The 18,249-nt window shown below is 42.3% G+C and overlaps 1 protein-coding gene across 1 annotated transcript; it reads right to left on the bottom strand.

The window, feature by feature from the left end:
* Nucleotides 1-1,158: 1,158 nt before the first annotated feature.
* On the bottom strand, nt 1,159-11,770 carry LOC139838066 (uncharacterized). The gene is made up of 5 exons (XM_071827420.1): nt 10,705-11,770; nt 9,161-9,384; nt 8,024-8,492; nt 7,557-7,702; nt 1,159-1,281 (listed from the first exon to the last, which is right to left on the bottom strand). The coding sequence occupies exons 1-5, from the start codon at nt 11,768-11,770 to the stop codon at nt 1,159-1,161; spliced, it is 2,028 nt and encodes a 675-aa protein (XP_071683521.1).
* Between the last annotated feature and the right edge of the window lie 6,479 nt (nt 11,771-18,249).

Genomic DNA, 18,249 nt, shown 5'->3' with positions numbered 1-18,249 from the left:
TGTCACTAGAATCAGGGCCTCCTTGGATCATAAGATTCCATATAAATTTTGGAGGATGTTACTAAATTCACATCAAATCCTTCTATCTTTCTCTCCTCCTTCAATTAAATTCATGTGTTCATTTAATATGAACCATCAAAATGGTTTGGTTAATTTCTTGTAAGAATCAATGGAACATTACATCCCAATCATAAGTAGGTGTTGGTAGGTCCCTTGGTGTTGGCACAGGGAAGCCAAACAACTCTCTACGCAAGAGCCCCGCTGTCTTCCAGGCTTCGTCTGGATCCATTGGATGATCATCTGGACTGCTGGTCTCTCCGCATTGAAGACCTCTAGTTTTCTGACCACCCAGAAGAAGACCTCTCTTGTTCCTCATGGTCTCTCTTTCCCTTTCATATAGTTCAAGTCCCATCGTTGTGTCCGCTGACAAACCCATTAGATTTTCGAAACGTGATTTGTTTTTGCAGGGGAAACGGATTATGCTGACAAAACAAATATTTTGAATGAAAATATAATGGAGAAAATAGTTAGGAATCTAATGTATCATGGCAGACCTGTAGGCACAGCAACTGTATCTCATAAATGAGAAACAATCTTATGAATGTTTTGCAATTTGTTCCTGTACTGGAATTATGTAAAGAGAGCCCGAATTTCTATTGTTTGTAAATAGTGAGGTTTGTAAAGACATGGTATAATATTTTGCCTTGCCAGCAAGCTATTTCCTTTTGTTCTTTGAAACCTAGATGTGTATTATTTAAACATTGTCTTGATTACATTCAGAATTACAATCTCTTCGAGCTGATTCAACCGCTTAGGGAGGAATTGCACTCACTAGCACAGCCCCACTCCACACGCAACGACCAAAACTAGCAAGATCGTGTGCTACAAAATTTCCAGTTCTATTACTTTGTCCTCCATCTTCAGCTTGTTTACTACTGCTGCACAGTCACTTTCTAAAATCACAGGGATAGCTGCAACAGGTAACACACCTTTGATTCCTTCTAAAGTTGCAATTGCTTCTGCTATTTCAGCTGATTGAGAAAACAGTATTATTCCCCACGCTGAAAACACCACTTTTCCCTCATGGTCACGTAGGACAGCACCCCAAGATCCATTATTTGCTTCATGAGAGAATGCGGCGTCAACATTTAGTTTGTATCAGCCTTCTACTGGTTTCGTCCAGGCTGTATGTCGTTCCTTTGCTTGCTGTGGCATGCCATCAATAGTTCGGTTTATTGCTTTCTTCTCTTTAATATCCAGATCCAGCTCTGAAGTTTTAACCTGCATAAATGAATACAAATAGGATTGGATAAATGAGGCCGACTGCTCAACACTGAATTTTCCATTGCCAAAGATCGAGTTCTTTCTAAGATGCTAGGATCGCCACCGTAAGAATAATAACTTTGATCTCACTTCATCGCTGCATTGATTCAGAGTATAAACACCCAGTCCACAGTCAACATCTTAGAGCCTTTGACTTTGAGCAGGTCAGCATCGCGTGATGGGCGATTCAGGTTACATTCCAAAAATGGTACAGGTGGGTAGTACATCCATGTTTCTGCTACATCTGTGCACTTCACCCCAAGCGTATTAGAGGCAAGCTTCCAGCCAAACACTTTCAATTTAGCCAGAATTCTATTTCCTGGCAGAAAATAACTATAGGAAGAAGCATAAGATTAAGATACATGAGTAACTTGTTATGTTAGCTGAACCAATATATGTTCATCAGATATTCTGTTGAATAAACTTAAGATAGAAAACATAAAAGATCCTGAATTTCCCATTTAATCCGTCAAAAAAAATCTTGTCTGTAGAATCTCAATAAAGAAAAAAGAAGCCGACTATCAGATTTGAACCAATGACTCTGACATTACAAATGTGATGCTCTAACCTCTGAGCTAAGTGAGCTTACATAGCAGAAACAGTGTAACAAATAGAAATAGGTATAGTAAAGGAAATCCGTAAAATTTCAGATCTTATTTATTAACCTTAGCTATTAAGCATTCAGCAGCAACAACAACAACCAAGCCTTTCAATCCCAAACAAGTTGGGGTAGGCTAGAGTTGAAACTCATAAGATCTCGAAGCCAAGTCATGGTTCCGGAACGTGGATAGCTAACTTCCACGCACCCCTGTCCATGGCTAAATCTTTATCGATATTCCAAACCTTCAGGTCTCTCTTAACGGAATCCTCCCATGTCAAGTTTGGTCTACCACGACCCCCTCTTAACATTCTCAGCACGCTTTATCCGTCCGCTATGCACTGACGCTTCCGGAGGCCTCCGTTGGATATGTCCAAACCATCTGAGACGATGTTGGACCAGCTTCTCTTCATTCGGTGCTACCCCAACTCTCTCCCGTATATCGTCATTCCGTACCCGATCCTTTCTTGTGTGGCCACATATTCATCTCAGCATGCGCATCTCAGCTACACTTAACTGTTGGATATGTCGTCTCTTCGTTGGCCAACACTTCGCGCCATACAACATCGCAGGTCGGATAGTTGTCCTATAAAACCTGCCTTTTAGCTTTTGTGGCACTCTCTTGTCACAGAGTACGCCAGAAGCTTGGCACCACTTCATCCAACCAGCCTTGATTCGGTGACCCACATCTTCATCGATATCGCCATCCTTCTGCAACATGGACCCCAAATATCGAAAACTGTCTCTCTCCGGTACCACCTTCCCATCAAGGCTAACCTCTCCCTCCTCGTGCCTAGTAGAACTGAAACCGCACCTCATATATTCAGTTTTAGTTCTACTAAGTCTAAAACCTTTCGATTCTAGAGTTCGCCTCCACAACTCTAACTTTCTATTAACCCCCGTTCGGCTATCATCGACTAGCACCACATCATCCGCAAAGAGCATACACCATGGGATATCTCCTTGTATATCCCTTGTGACCTCATCCATCACCAAATAAAAAAGATAAGGGCTCAAAGCTGACCCTTGGTGTAGCCCTATTCTAATTGGAAAGTCATCAGTGTCGCCATCACTTGTTCGAACACTTGTCACAACATTATCATACATATCCTTGATGAGGGTAATGTACTTTATTGGGACTTTGTGTTTCTCCAAGGCCCGCCACATGACATTCCGAGGTATCTTATCATAGGCCTTCTCCAAATCAATGAACACCATATGAAGGTCCTTCTTTTGCTCCCTGTATCTCTCCATCAGTTGTCCTACCAAGAAGATGGCTTCCATGGTAGACCTCCCAGGCATGAAACCAAATTGGTTTTTGGTCACGCTTATCAACCTTCTTAAGCGGTGCTCAATGACTCTCTCCCATAGCTTCATAGTATGGCTCATCAGCTTGATTCCACGGTAATTAGTACAACTTTGAACATCCCCCTTGTTCTTGAAGATTGGTACTAAAATACTCCGCCTCCATTCTTCGGGCATCTTGTTTGACCGAAAAATGAGGTTGAAAAGTTTAGTTAGCCATACTATCGCTACGTCTCCAAGGCCTCTCCACGCCTCGATGGGGATACCATCAGGACCCATCGCCTTGCCTCCTTTCATCCTCCTTAACGCCCCCTTAACCTCAAACTCCTGGATACGTCGCACAAAGCACATGTTGGTATCATCAAAGGAGTCGTCTAGCTCAATGGTAGAGCTCTCAACCTCTCCATTGTAAAGGTTGTCAAAGTACTCCCGCCATCTACGCTTGATCGCCTCATCCTTCACAAGAAGCTGATCCTCTCCGTCCTTGATGCATTTGACTTCGTTGACATCCCTCGTCTTCCTCTCCCTAAACTTGGCCATTTTATTAAGCATTCAGCAAAACTGGTAAAAAAAATCATAGAGCTATAGGACCCAGAGGTAAAATGTATAGATACAATAACCTGATAAAACCCACTTCACCATTGGATAGTCTATAGGAGCCAGAATCCCACACATATATAGTGAGCTTATAACAGACTTATCATCTAACATGAAAAGCCAGTGGAGGAAATCAGTATGTTAGAAAGATTAGAGAATAACACTTCTCTGCAACATGACATGTTAGCATGATTTGGTGGTATAGTGTTATGATAGTTACTTCTTTTTGAAGAAAAATGGCAGGTGTTCTGCCGACTCAATTAAGTAGGAAAGAAGATGTTTCAGGTACAAGCTACAGAGGAACTAGATCGCGAGAAAGAAAAGAAAACAAACACACAAGCCGAACAACCTAAACTGACTACTCGCTAATGTCAGGCTCCACGTCAAAAAACGGATGACTGTTGAAATGAGGTGTGCTCCGGTGTCCTCCCCCCTCCGAATGTATTTTTGATTTCCACAGTTTCTTGTAGTTAATGTCAGAGTATGATCCAAAGAACTGGACCTTATAGACAGTTACTTTATGAAACACAATTTTAGATCTTGATAAACTAAATAAATTGCACCAGGATATTAGACGATATTGGACAGTGGCCTTCAACTCAAAATGAATTAAGTACCGGTTTAATTTTCTAAGCTTGGTTTTGCAATTAATAGTTAAATAATATGGAAAAAAAGGTTTAGGACTGTCAGTTCAAATCCAAAATACTCTCTACAAACAAAAACCTAGGCAAGCCAAAGTTCACTTGAATGCAGTTGTCAACATAGTGGAATTAGTATGATTTGTGTGTTGGTTTGCTCGTATCCTCCGGTTCAGCTAGCTGATGAATGATTCGTTTCAATATCAGTTTAATTGTCGATACTTCAAGCATAGACGAAATTTTATATAAGGTATTTTAGAGCAACCTCGATAAGGTTTCTTTGTTTATTCATATGCACAGGCCTAAAATATTCCTGATGGCTCGTAATTTGACTAATCGACACGGACCGGAAAATGAACCATTGTGAATAGCAGAACATCTGGAGGCAAGACCAGAAAATCCCGATCTATTTTCTGTACTGGCTCAAATATCACACAGTAGGATGAGTATGTAAAATAGAAGCAAGGCCCAAACTCATCATGTATGAAAGGTATCTCATAGGCCACTCGCTACAGCAAGGACCAATTCCAATTGTTTATTCTTTTCTAGGTGTTAAGGGTGTGTTTGGTTTGGGTTGTGTTTGGTTCCACGCCAGTGTCGACCCTACCAAAAAATTGGCTCGCCTGTGATCATAAGGTGCTGCTTGGTTGGGCTCCAAATATTTGGCGAGCCCTAGCCAGCCTCTATCCGCCTGTACAATTTCACGCCAATTCCTGGGCAAGTTAAGGGCGGCCAAATCCTGCGCCAAAATTTTGGCTGCCAAATGTTGGCAGGGCATGTGAGGGCACAATCCAAACAGCCCCTTGGTTCCCTAAGCAGCCCTACCAAAAAATTGGTTGCCTATAAAGTTGTGGTCATTGTTTGGTTTGTAGCCAAAATTTTGGCTGCCAATGCATGTCCACCCCTCTCACTCACAGATTCTAGCCAAATAATTCCAAATGTGGGCAAAGGATTTCTTCCAAAAAATTGGCAGCCAACTCTTGCCAAATATTTGGTAGGGCTGGGGTGGACACCAACCAAACACACCCTAAGTTTTTTTCAATAGAAGGAATAACCAAAAGGGTTCCGATTTCATTAAGAAACCAAGGGCAAGATAACATCCACACGTTTCATAGGCTTTGCAACATTCAGGAAACTGAAAGGGACCAACCCCCTTTTGCCTGTAAACGAAACTATAGCTACGAAAGCAACCGAACAAGCTATAACTCAAAAACAAAGTACCAGGGAACAGCCATACCTACAAGAGTGTTTCAGAGACGCACAACAGAAGCTATCTGCCAACAGATTTTCAGAGAAGTGGCACACCAAACATAGAGATATCTTCAGGATATAAATAATAGCATGAACTTATAGCCAGCCTCCTATTCGCAGGATCCCAATAAGCCCTTCTTCCAAAGATCTCATGCACCACCTTGACCAATTTTCTTTTTTTTCGAAATGGGAAAATATCGTTCCAGCTTCTACATCCAAGGGATGCACACAGCTTTTTTATTAGATTATTCACAACACCTTACAAGAGCAATACAAAAAATCAAACTCGAATCCACCTTGCTAAACCTACAGAGGGATGAAGGGGGTGACAATTCACCAACTCACATCAACCAAAAACCAAATGCCTTCTCAGGCCGCCCAATAGCAGATGAGAAGCATATCCAGTCAAGCAGACTCTCAGCATATGCCACGCACACGCCATAGGAATTGCTACCACCGTCTTCCTCGACTCCATCTTCAAGAGAGATCATCCCAATATGCCCTTCTTCCAAAGATCTCATGCACCACCTTGGCCAATTTTCTAGCCCCCTATTGAAGTAGCCTCCAAAGTCCTTCCAATTTTCTCGTTTTTCATAAATCCGAGCAAATCGCAACATCACCTATCATCACCTATCATCACCACCTTCCTATCTAAACTACTAAAAGTGGCAAAACGTTGCCGATACAAACTTTCAAAAGAAACTGGCATATTCTTCAAATTTAAAAAGACACCAATTACGTTCCAAATATATCTAGCAAGGGGACGACCAAAGAAGGGGTGTTCTTGTGATTCATAACCACCACAAAACCCACACAGCTCTGAGCCTTTTCAACCTTTATTTTTTTTAGATTATCTCTGGTAAGGGTTCAATTTTTAATAACCAACCAACAAAAAGCTTTAGCCCATAAAGGAATTTTCAGCTTCCACCGTGTGCCATTGGGAAAACAAACTCTTTTTGCTGAAACATAAACATAGAGATTTAAGAGAGATTTCTCCGGATTTTGTTTAAAGCTAGCTAACTTTGTCCCGGTTCTTCCTATACATGAACCTGACTATATAGATAGTTAAGTGGGATCCAACGGGTTGACACCTATACAATATTGAACTTCCAAACCCCACAAAGAAAATTGAGCTTCCAAACATAGCTTTTCTAGATCACGGTACATTTCTTAGCGACCTATAAGTTTCGCTGGTTTATGTCAAAAAATATGTTTTCCAAACGGGGCATAAGTGGAAATTTTCTATTGGGAGCCCCCATGTGCTAGGAGACTAAGTGGGTTACTTACCCTTATTTGGTCAACCGTGTGATATTTTGGGTAAAGGTGTGTTACCTCTCCGAGGCACACCGTGCGTGTTTATATAGGAGGTTTAACCAACAACCTCAAAAGGATTTACATCAAGTTTGTTACAAAGGAGGACTCTAGAAGAATCTAGTCTAACCACTCATAGCCTTATCAATATGGCCGGTGGAAACAAGATAAACACGCACACACAAATATCTAAACTGTATACTACACGTTTACAAGTCTAGCTCGTTTAACACACCCCCTCGATCACAACTCTCTAAGTTGAGATTGTTTCTGAAGGCTTCGAGCTGACGAACTGAAAGTGGTTTTGTGAACCCATCTGCAACTTGATCTCCAGTGGGAATAAACTTTATGTCCAACAATTTCCGAGATACTCGCTCTCGAACAAAGTGGTAGTCCACTTCAATATGTTTAGTCCTAGCATGGAAGACTGGATTTGCTGAAAGGTATGTTGCACCCATATTGTCACACCACAACCGTGCTGAAGGAGGATGAGGTATCCTTAATTCACAAAGAAGAGTCTGTATCCACATTACTTCAGCCGTGGCATCTGCAAGTGATTTATATTCTGCTTCTGTGCTAGATCTTGACACAGTGGCTTGTTTTCTTGCACTCCATGATATTAGATTTGGTCCAAGAAAAACTACAAAGCCTCCTGTTGACCTTCTATCATCTGGACAACCTGCCCAGTCAGCATCTGAAAAAGCACTTACAAGCATAGAAGGCGACTTGCTGAATCTCAACACAAGACTAGATGTGTCCTTGAGATATCTCAAGATTCTTTTAACAGCAGTCCAATGTGATGTAGTTGGTGCATGAAGGAATTGACAAACTTTATCAACAGGAAAGGAAATATCTGGTCTTGTGAGTGTCAAGTATTGTAAAGCACCAACTATACTCCTGTATCTTGTGGAATCCTCTACCTCTAGGGGGGTTCCTTCATGAGCAGAAAGCTTTTCACTTGTGGACATTGGCGTGCTTGTAGGTTTGCATTGTAACATACCTACTCTTTTCAGAATATCATTGGTATATTTCTCTTGCGTTAGAAGCAATCCATCTTTTGTCTTCTTAACTTCAATGCCAAGAAAGTAGTGAACATCTCCAAGATCCTTCAAAGCAAACTCCACTTGAAGATCCTTAAGAAGAGCTGATGTTGCCTTGTGACAGGAACTAGCAACAATTATGTCATCAACATAGATAAGCACAAATATAGTAATATTCCCCTTGGAGTAAAAGAATAACGATGTATCTGCCTTGGAAGGACAGAATCCAAGAGCTTGTAATTTTGTACTTAGCCTTGCGAACCATGCTCGAGGGGCTTGTTTCAAGCCATACAAGGCCTTGTCAAGTTTGCAGATGTATTGAGACTTCCCTTTAACTTCATAGCCTGGTGGTTGCCTCATATAAACATCTTCCTCCAGAACACCATGCAAAAACGCGTTCTTCACATCTAGCTGGCGAAGATTCCACCCCTGGATACAGCAATAGACAACACAAGACGAATAGTAGCTGCCTTGACTACGGGACTAAAAGTATCCTCATAGTCTATGCCATATCTTTGTTTAAATCCTTTAGCAACTAGCCTGGCTTTATATCTGTCTATGCTACCATCAGCTTTATGTTTGATCTTATAAACCCACTTGGAGTCTATAATATTCTTGCCAGCTTGCTGCGGTGGAACTAGATGCCAAGTTTTATTTTCTATGAGGGCTAGGTATTCTTCGTTCATAGCATTCCTCCAATTCTTATTTGCTAGAGCTTCATCTAAATTATTTGGCTCTCCTGAAGAAGTGAGGTTGGCAAATTTTACCATATTTTTGTATTGGCGAGGTTGTATTTTACCTATCTGCAGTCTTGTACTCATTCGCTGCACAGGAAGCTCGCTACCTGAGGCTGGAGCAGAAGATCCTGGGCCTGACGCGCCTGACGCAGCCCCTGAACCTGACCCTGTCGGAGCAGCAGGGTTCCCCTCGGGATTGCGCCGCGAATCCTCCTCGTGATCACTGGTGGGCGCATCCGATTTGGAATCCTCCGTGTGGCGTGAGGAAGACCCGCCGCGAGCCGCAGAGGATCTGGCCGAAGCCGTTGGCTCACGTGGGCGGGGTCCACCAGTGGCGATGACGCGATTCATCCTGCTCACCAGGGCCGATGTGGCGCGCGATGATTGGTTGCGCCGATCGCCGGGTCGTGGCGGCGACGCGGTTGGCGACGCGTTTCCCGCGTGTGACGCAGCAGGATCCTCCTGACCCTGGGCTTCCGTGCCGTGTCGCATAGCGCACATGCGATCACGCTCCAGCTCGGTGTTTTGCACCAAATCTGCTCCAATTTCTTCTCCGTTTTCTTCTTCGTTTTCTTCCCTGTTTTCTGTAAACTCGCATGCACTATTAGCAGGTTTGATTGAAGCATTAGTCACAGTTGGATCAACACTATTTTTGCCCCCATGATCAAACTGGTCAGGATTAAGAAGTTGGGAAGGTAATAGCAGAATCTCTTGAGAGAGACGCATGCCAGCATTGGAATGTAACTTGGCAAAAGGAAAGATTGTTTCATCAAAAACGACATCACGAGATATATATAAGCGTCCAGAATGGATATCAAGACACTTGAATCCTTTGTGGAGATTGCTATATCCTAAAAATGAACATTGCACTGAGCGGTATTCTAATTTTCTTGCATTGAAAGGACGAAGGTTTGGGTAGCAGGCGCATCCAAAAATGCGCATGGACTGATAATCAGGTTTGATTTTCTCAAGGACCTCCAATGGAGTTGAAAATTTAAGAAGTTTGGTGGGAAGACGATTGATTAGATATACCGCTGCAATGAAGGCTTCATCCCAATATTTGAGTGGCATGGATGCTTGAGCAAGGAGGGATAACCCTACTTCGACAATGTGTCGATGCTTTCTTTCAGCTGAGCCATTCTGTTGATGGGCATGAGGACAAGAGACATGGTGAGTGATGCCAATTTGTTTAAAAAAGGAATTCAATCTCTCATATTCACCTCCCCAATCAGATTGGACGGTTATAATTTTCCGACCAAAACGCCGTTCAACAAGGGATTGAAATTGATGAAAAATGGCAAAAACTTCAGAACGAGATTTGATCAAATAGATCCATGTAAATTTGCTGAAATCATCAATGAAGCTAACATAATAATTCTTGCGACCAAAAGAGTCGGGGGCAGGGCCCCATACATCTGAAAAGATTAAATCTAGGGGATGATGTGATACACTAGTGGATCTAGAGTAAGGCAATTGATGACTCTTTGCCTTGAGGCAAGCCTCACACACCATCTCATTATTTTCTCTAGAACATGGAATTTTATTCTCACTAATGACTCGTTGAACTATGGAAGAGGCCGGGTGGCCTAAACGACTGTGCCATCTATGATGGGATGGCTTGAAGACTCCATAAGCTTGCTTGGATGTGGATGATGAGGTGGATGACTCGGGAAGAGGATAGAGACCATCCTTGCACGGTCCATCAAGGAGAACCGTCCTCGTGACCTTGTCCTTAACACAAAAGAATTCAGGGTGAATCTCAACGAAAGCATGATTGTCATTAGTGAATCGATGGGCAGATATAAGACTTTTGCTAGCTTCGGGAACAAGAAGGACATCTTTTAGATGGAGATTTTGATCATGAGTTGGAATAATAGTTTCACCAATGTGAGTAATGTTCATACCTGCGCCATTGGCAGCATGGATTTGGTCATTGCCATGGTAGCGTTCATGTGCGTGGAGCCTCTCTAGCTCGCTGGTGATGTGGTCGGTGGCGCCGGTGTCCATGACCCAGCCGCCGTTGTTGTTGTAGTGGCCACCATTGTTGACGTTGGCGGCAGTCCTCTCTCTAGGGACGAAGTCGGGGTCGAAGCGGTACCAGCAATCGCTGGCAATGTGTCCTTGGACGTAGCAGACTTGGCAGCGAGGACGATCTCCACGACCGTTGCCCCCACTGCCATTGCCGCGACCGCGGCCATTGTTGTTGTAGTTGCCGCAGCCACGACCATTGTTGCCGCCATTGTAGCCATTTTGGCCACTGTTGCCACCATCTTGTGGGTTGCCACGGCCTTGATAGCCGCGACCACCTCCTCCACGACCACCAAAGCGACCGCGCCCGCCGCGCATGGCAGCGTTGGCAGAGGATTGCGAGACACCACGGAGCATCTGCTGGCGGCTTTCATAAGATAACAGCTGCGAATAAAGTTCGCTTACAGTGATTGGCTCGGTCATGGCGAGGATGGCAGCGACGAGGCCGGTGTAGCAGTCGTCCTTCAGACCGGCGAGGATGTAGGAGACCATGTCTTCGTCTTCGAGGGTCTTCCCGGCGGAGATCATCTCGTTCTCCAGCGATTTCATCATGGTGACGTACTCACCCATGGACTTGTTGCCCTTTTCTGCAGATGCAAGGGCGATGCGGGTGTTGGTGGTGTGTGCACGCGACCTTGCCGCGTACATGCCCTGGATGATTTCCCAGAGCTCGGCCGCCGTCTTTACTCCAGCGGCGTAGGGAAGTACTTCCCGTGAGAGAGAACTCACGAGAAAGCTGAGGACCTTCTGGTCCTGCGCCTCCCAGTCCTCGTAGGCCGGGTTGGTCTCGGTGATGACTTCCTCACCTTTCTTGACGCTGATCTCCTCATCGGGCGCCTCGGTGGAGCCATCAAGGTAACCCATGAGGCGGGCACCCTTCACGGCCGGCAGCACCTGGGTCTGCCAGAGGATGAAATTGATTTTGCCGAGCCTCCCGGTCATGGCCGTCCCGAAGGTGGAACGATCGGAAGGGTTTTGGTTGGAGGATGGTGTGCCCATGGTTTCGTGGGGTTGGAGACCGTCGAGTAGATCGATCTCAGAAGGGTTTTTGCGCTAGATGTGTTTAGGAGGTACCGTGCTCTGATACCATGTGATATTTTGGGTAAAGGTGTTGAAAGGATCGTATGCCGCACCTAGAGGGGGGGGGTGAATAGGTGCTAACCAATTTTTAGTTCTTTTTCAATTTAGGCTTGACGCAAAAGGTAAATTCTCTAGATATGCAACTAAGTGAATTTACCTATATGACAAGGCTAACAACTAAGCAAGATATATCTAAGCAATATAGAGATAGAATAGGATAGAGGTAACCGAGAGTGGAGCACGCGATGACACGGAGGTGATTCCCGTAGTTCCCTTCCTTTGCAAGAAGGTACGTCTACGTTTGGAGGAGTGTGGTTGCTACGAAAGCCAAACCAACAGCCACGAAGGCTTCACTCAGATCTCCGGTGAGCAACGCCACGAAGGCCTAGCCCACTGATGACCCACAAGTATAGGGGATCGCGATAGTCTTCGAGGGAAGTAAAACCTAAATTTATTGATTCGACACAAGGGGAGGTAAAGAATACTTATAAGCCTTAACAACTGAGTTGTCAATTCAGCTGCACCTGGAAAAGCACTAGCAACAGGGGTGATGTGAAAGTAGCAGTAATATGAGAGCAGTAGTAACAGTAACACAGCAGCAGTAATAGCAATATGAGAGCAATGGCACCAGAAGATAGTTGATACTACTTCCAATGACATGTAGGACAGGTATATAATGATGAGAGATGGACCGGGGTTCCCAGCAATCTACACTAGTGGTAACTCTCCAATAAGTGACAAGTGTTGGGTGAACAAATTACAGTTGGGCAATTGATAGGAATCAAAGCATTAAGATAGAACATCAAGATTATTAATCATGTAGGCATGTTTTCCGTATATAGTCGTACGTGCTCGCAATGAGAAACTTGCACAACATCTTTTGTCCTACCAGCCGGTGGCAGCCGGGCCTCAAGGGAAACTACTGGATATTAAGGTACTCCTTTTAATAGAGTACCGGAGCAAAGCATTAACACTCCGTGAAAACATGTGGTCCTCACATCACTACCATCCCCTCCGGTTGTCCCGATTTCTGTCACTTCGGGGCCATTGGTTCCGGACAGTGACATGTGCATACAACTTGTAGATACAATCTAAGCAACAATATAGAGCTTAAATCTAAGATCATGCCACTCGGGCCCTAGTGACAAGCATTAAGCATAACAAGATTGCAGCAACAATAACTTCACAAACTTTATAGATAGACTAATCATAATGTATCATCCATCGGATCCCAACAAACACAACATCGATTACATCAGATGAATCTCAATCATGTAGGGCAGCTCATGAGACCATTGTATTGAAGTATATGGGGAGAGTATACCGACATAGCTACTGCTAGAACCCGTAGTCCATGGGGGAACTACTCACGGAGCATGATGGAGGCGGTGGCGTTGATGGAGATGGCTTCCGGGGGCACTTCCCCGTTCCGGCAGGGTGCCGGAACAGAGTTCTGTCCCCCGAATTGGAGTTTCGCGATGGCGGCGGCGCCCCTGGAGTCTTTCTGGAGTTTCGTCAATTGGTACGGTGTTTTTAGGTCGAAAGGGATTTTATAGGCGAAGAGGCGGCGCGAGGGGGCACACAGGGCGCCACACCCTAGGCCGGCGCGGCCAGGGTCTGGCCCGCGCCGCCATGTGGTGTGGTGGCCCCCTGGCCCCTCTCCGACTCTTCTTCGGTGTTCTTGAGCCTTCCGGGAAAAATAGGAGGTTTGGCGTTGATTTCGTCCAATTCCGAGAATATTGCCCGAACAACCTTTCTGGAACCAAAAACAGCAGAAAACAGGACGCCTTTGTGGCATCTCGTTAATAGGTTAGTTAGGAAAATGCATGAAATCATCATAAAGTGCAAGCAAAACATGTAAGTATTGTCATAAAACAAGCATGGAGCAGCCAGAAATTATGGATACGTTGGAGACGTATCAGCATCCCCAAGCTTAGTTCCTGCTCGTCCCGAGCAGGTAAACGATAAAAAGAATAATTTCTGTAGTGACATGCTACTTACATAACCTTGATCATACTATTACAAAGCATATGAAATGAATGAAGTGACTCAAGGCAATGATCTATAGTTGCTAACAAATAGATAACATATAGCAAAACTTTTCATGAATAGTACTTTCAAGACAAGCATCAAAAGATTGCACAAGAGTTAACTCATAAAGCAATAGATTCAAAGTAAAGGCATCGAAGCAACACAAAGGAAGATATAAGTTTCAGCGGTTGCTTTCAACTTTCAACATGCATATCTCATGGATAATTGTCAACACAAAGTAATATGATGAATGCAAATATGCAAGTATGTAAGAATCAATGCACAGTTGACACAAGTGTTTGCTTCTAAGATGGAAGGAGATAGGTGAACTGACTCAACATAAAAGTAAAAGAATGGTCCTTCAAAGAGGAAAGCATCGATTGCTATATTTGTGCTAGAGCTTTGGTTTTGAAAACATATAGAGAGCATAAAAAAATAAAATTTTGAGAGGTGTTTGTTGTTGTCAACGAATGGTAATGGGTATACTAACTACCTCGCCAACCGGACTTTCAAGAGCGGCTCCCATGAATTATTGCATATTTATTTGGCACTCCTTCCAACCTTTCTTACACAAACCATGGCTAACCGAATCCTCGGGTGCCTGCCAACAATCTCATACCATGAAGGAGTGCCTTTTTATTTCAGTTTTATTATGATGATGACACTCCCCCCAACCTTTGCTTACACAAGCCATGGCTAACCGAATCCTTAGGGTGCCGTCCATCAATCACAAACCATGGAGGAGTGTCTATTTAAGTTAATTAATTTGGGACTGGGAATCCCGTTGCCAGCTCTTTTTGCAAAATTATTGGATAAGCGGATGTGCCACTAGTCCATATGAGAGTCCGTCAAAAGTAAATGACAAGGTTGAAAGCTAAACACCACATACTTCCTCATGAGCTATGAAATATTAACACAAATTGAGAAGCATTTTGAATTGTTTAAAGGTAGCACTCAAGCAATTTACTTTGGAATGGCAGGAAATACCACATAGTAGGTAGGTATGGTGGACACAAATGGCATAGTTTTTGGCTCAAGGTTTTGGATGCATGAGAAGTATTTCCTCTCAGTACAAGGCTTAGGCTAGCAAGGTTGTTTGAAGCAAACACAAGTATGAACCGGTACAGCAAAACTTACATAAGAACATACTGCAAGCATTATAATACTCTACACTGTCTTCCTTGTTGCTCAAACACTTTTACCAGAAAATATCTAGACCTTAAGAGAGATCAATTATGCAAACCAATTTTAACAAGCTTTACGGTAGTTCTCCACTAATAGGTTTAAACTACATGCAAAAACTTATGATCTACTTGAGAGCTCAAAACAATTGCCAAGTGTCAAATTATCCACAACATATGAGGCATTTTCTTTTCCCAACCAAATAACCAATAAGTATTGTAGCTTCCAACTTTTATCATTGAACATTAAAAGTAAAACGAAGAACAAGTGTTCATATGAAAAAGCGGAGCGTGTCTCTCTCCCAAACAAGGATTGCTAGGATCCAATCTTATTCAAACAAAAACAAAACAAAAATAAAGACACAGACGCTCCAAGTAAAGCACATATGATGTGACCGAATAAAAATATAGTTTCAGGGGAGGAACCTGATAAGTTGATGAAGAAGGGGATGCCTTGGGCATCCCCAAGCTTAGACGCTTGAATATTCTTAAAATATGCAGGGATGAACCACGGGGGCATCTCCAAGCTTAGACTTTTCACTCTTCTTGATCATATATCATCCTCCTCTCTTGACCCTTGAAAACTTCCTTCACAACAAACTTCTCATAAACTTCATTAGAGGGGTTAGTACTCAAAAAATTGAATCCACCTTGGTCCTGTAGTGGCACATTGCAAGAACTCAATTAAACATTAGCTACAGCTCTCTATGTCTAGAAAAGCTCGCTTAAAGTCCACAAGAGACAATGCAAAAAACAGAGACAGAATCTGCCAAAACAGAACAGCCAGTAAAGACGAATTTTAATAAAACACTTCCGTTGCTCAAATCAGAAAACTCAAAACTAATGAAAGTTGCGTACATATCTGAGGAACACGGACGTAAATTGGCATATTTTTATGATTTTTCTACAGAGAAAATAGCCCAGATTCGTGACAGATAGAAATCTGTTTCTGCGCAGAAATCCAAATCTAGTATCAACCTTCGATTAGAGGCTTCACTTGGCACAACAAAACACAAAACTAAGATAAGGAGAGGTTGCTACAGTAGTAAACAACTTCCAAGACACAAATATAAAACAAAGTACTGTAGCAAAATAACACATGGGTTATCTACCAAGAAGTTGCTTTCTTTATAGCCATTAAGATGGGCTCAGCAGTTTTAATGATGCGCTCGCAAGAAATAGTATTGGAAGCAAAAGAGAGCATCAAGAGGCAAATTCAAAACACATTTAAGCCTAACATGCTTCCTATGCAAAGGAATCTTGTAAATAAACAAGTTCATGAAAAGCAAAGTAACAAGCATAAGAAAATAGAACAAGTGTAACATCGAAATTTTAAGCATATAGAGAGGTGTATTAGTACCATGAAAATTTCTACAACCATATTTTCCTCTCTCATAATAATTTTCAGTAGCTTCATGAACAAACTCAACAATATAACTATCACATGCAGCATACTTTCCATGATTTCCAAGCACATAATTTTTATCAAGTTCAAGAATAGTGGAATTAAAACTTTCAAACTTACTTTTATTAATAATATAACAAGGTAGTTGATCAATCTCAAGAGATATGGGACACATAGATAAAGTTAAATCCTCTCCAATCCCATTTTCATTAGTAGTACAATTAATATTATCAAGTAACATAGGACCATCATCTAGAGCTTTATCATAAACATTTGCTAAGCAAAATTCTTTAGTACCATGCATTTCGACATCAGGCACAAACAAAGCATTATCATAAGATTTATCAAAGTAGCATGGATTATCATATATAACAGTAGCATAATTATTCTCACAAGTTTTACTCATAGGTACTATTTCAAGAGAATCCACAGGAACATAACATTCAACCTCTTCCGGTAAGCATGGAGGACAATCAAATAGTGTAAGAGATAAAGAGTTACTCTCATTAGAAGTTTGGCATGGCTAGCTAATCCATTCTTCCTCCTTTTGTTCGTCGCTCTCCTCTTCTTTTTCATCCAATGAGCTTTCAGGTTCATCAATTTCTTCTTCCACCGGTTCCTGCAAATTGTGAGTGCATTCTTGTGCATTAATGTGTCTCTCTTTATAATCAAGGATATAAGGATTCCTATTGTAGCATTCTATGCAAGAATTAAGGATAGTAGAGACATAATCTTTAAGGTCCTTACAAATAGCACAAGTTTCATAATTCTCAACCATGAAGGATTCTATCTCGGAGGCTCCCATAAATAAGACAAATTGTTCTACCTCTTCGAACCCATAATGAATATAGCAATTCCGATTATAGCTCTTAATAAAATATTCCTCACTAAAGCCACATTGAAATTTAAGATGTTTAGTATCCTGTTGAGAGCAACAGTTTATATCATGGCGTCTAAGCAAGATTCTAGCAATTATATTTAATTTTTCTATCATAGCACTCATTATTTTACCAGTTCTTGATTCTCTATAACAATTATAACATTCCATAAGCTCCAAGTAGGTTGTTGGTTCTCCCATAATAGCAGTTTTTAATTTTTTGGTTTTTCAAATTTTTATGGATTTTTGGGTATATGAGACAAATAAAACAAGACAAAAATAAACTAAGCAAAAGTAATCTACGCAAACTAATACTAGACAGAAATAAACTAAGCACAACTAAACTAGACAAAAGTAAACTAAGAAAAATAAAATAAAACAAAACAGAGAGAGAGGTAGAGTGTACTCCCCAGGTGAACTTATGAGTAGAGCTATGCCTCCCCGGCAACGGCGCCAGAAAACAGTCTTGATGACCCACAAGTATAGGGGATCGCGATAGTCTTCGAGGGAAGTAAAACCCAAATTTATTGATTCGACACAAGGGGAGGTAAAGAATACTTATAAGCCTTAACAACTGAGTTGTCAATTCATTGCACACTGGAAAAGCACTAGCAACAGGGGTGATGTGAAAGTAGCGATAATATGAGAGCAGTAATGTGATAACATAGCAGCAGTAATAGCAATATGAGAGCAATGGCACCAGAAGATAGTTGATACTACTTCCAATGACATGTAGGACAGGTATATAATGATGAGAGATGGACCGGGGTTCCCAGCGATCTACACTAGTGGTAACTCTCCAATAAGTGACAAGTGTTGGGTGAACAAATTACAGTTGGGCAATTGA

The sequence above is a fragment of the Lolium perenne genome, chromosome 3 (genome assembly GCF_019359855.2).
Source record: "Lolium perenne isolate Kyuss_39 chromosome 3, Kyuss_2.0, whole genome shotgun sequence".
Classification (NCBI taxonomy): domain Eukaryota; kingdom Viridiplantae; phylum Streptophyta; class Magnoliopsida; order Poales; family Poaceae; genus Lolium; species Lolium perenne.
The sequence above is the reverse complement of the archived record's forward strand: the minus strand, read 5'-3'. Positions and strand labels throughout refer to the sequence as shown.

What these genes read in the sequence shown, in the direction of transcription:
- LOC139838066 (XM_071827420.1), bottom strand. Translation starts at nt 11,770, where the DNA reads ATGACCGGGAGGCTCGGCAAAATCAATTTCATCCTCTGGCAGACCCAG. An exon ending in CCATGCTGCCAATGGCGCAG is followed by an intron (nt 9,385 to 10,704) that starts GTATGAACATTA and finishes GCGAGTTTACAG; the next exon opens with AAAACAGGGAAGAAAACGAA. An exon ending in TGATATTCTGAAAAGAGTAG is followed by an intron (nt 7,703 to 8,023) that starts GTATGTTACAAT and finishes CTGACTGGGCAG; the next exon opens with GTTGTCCAGATGATAGAAGG.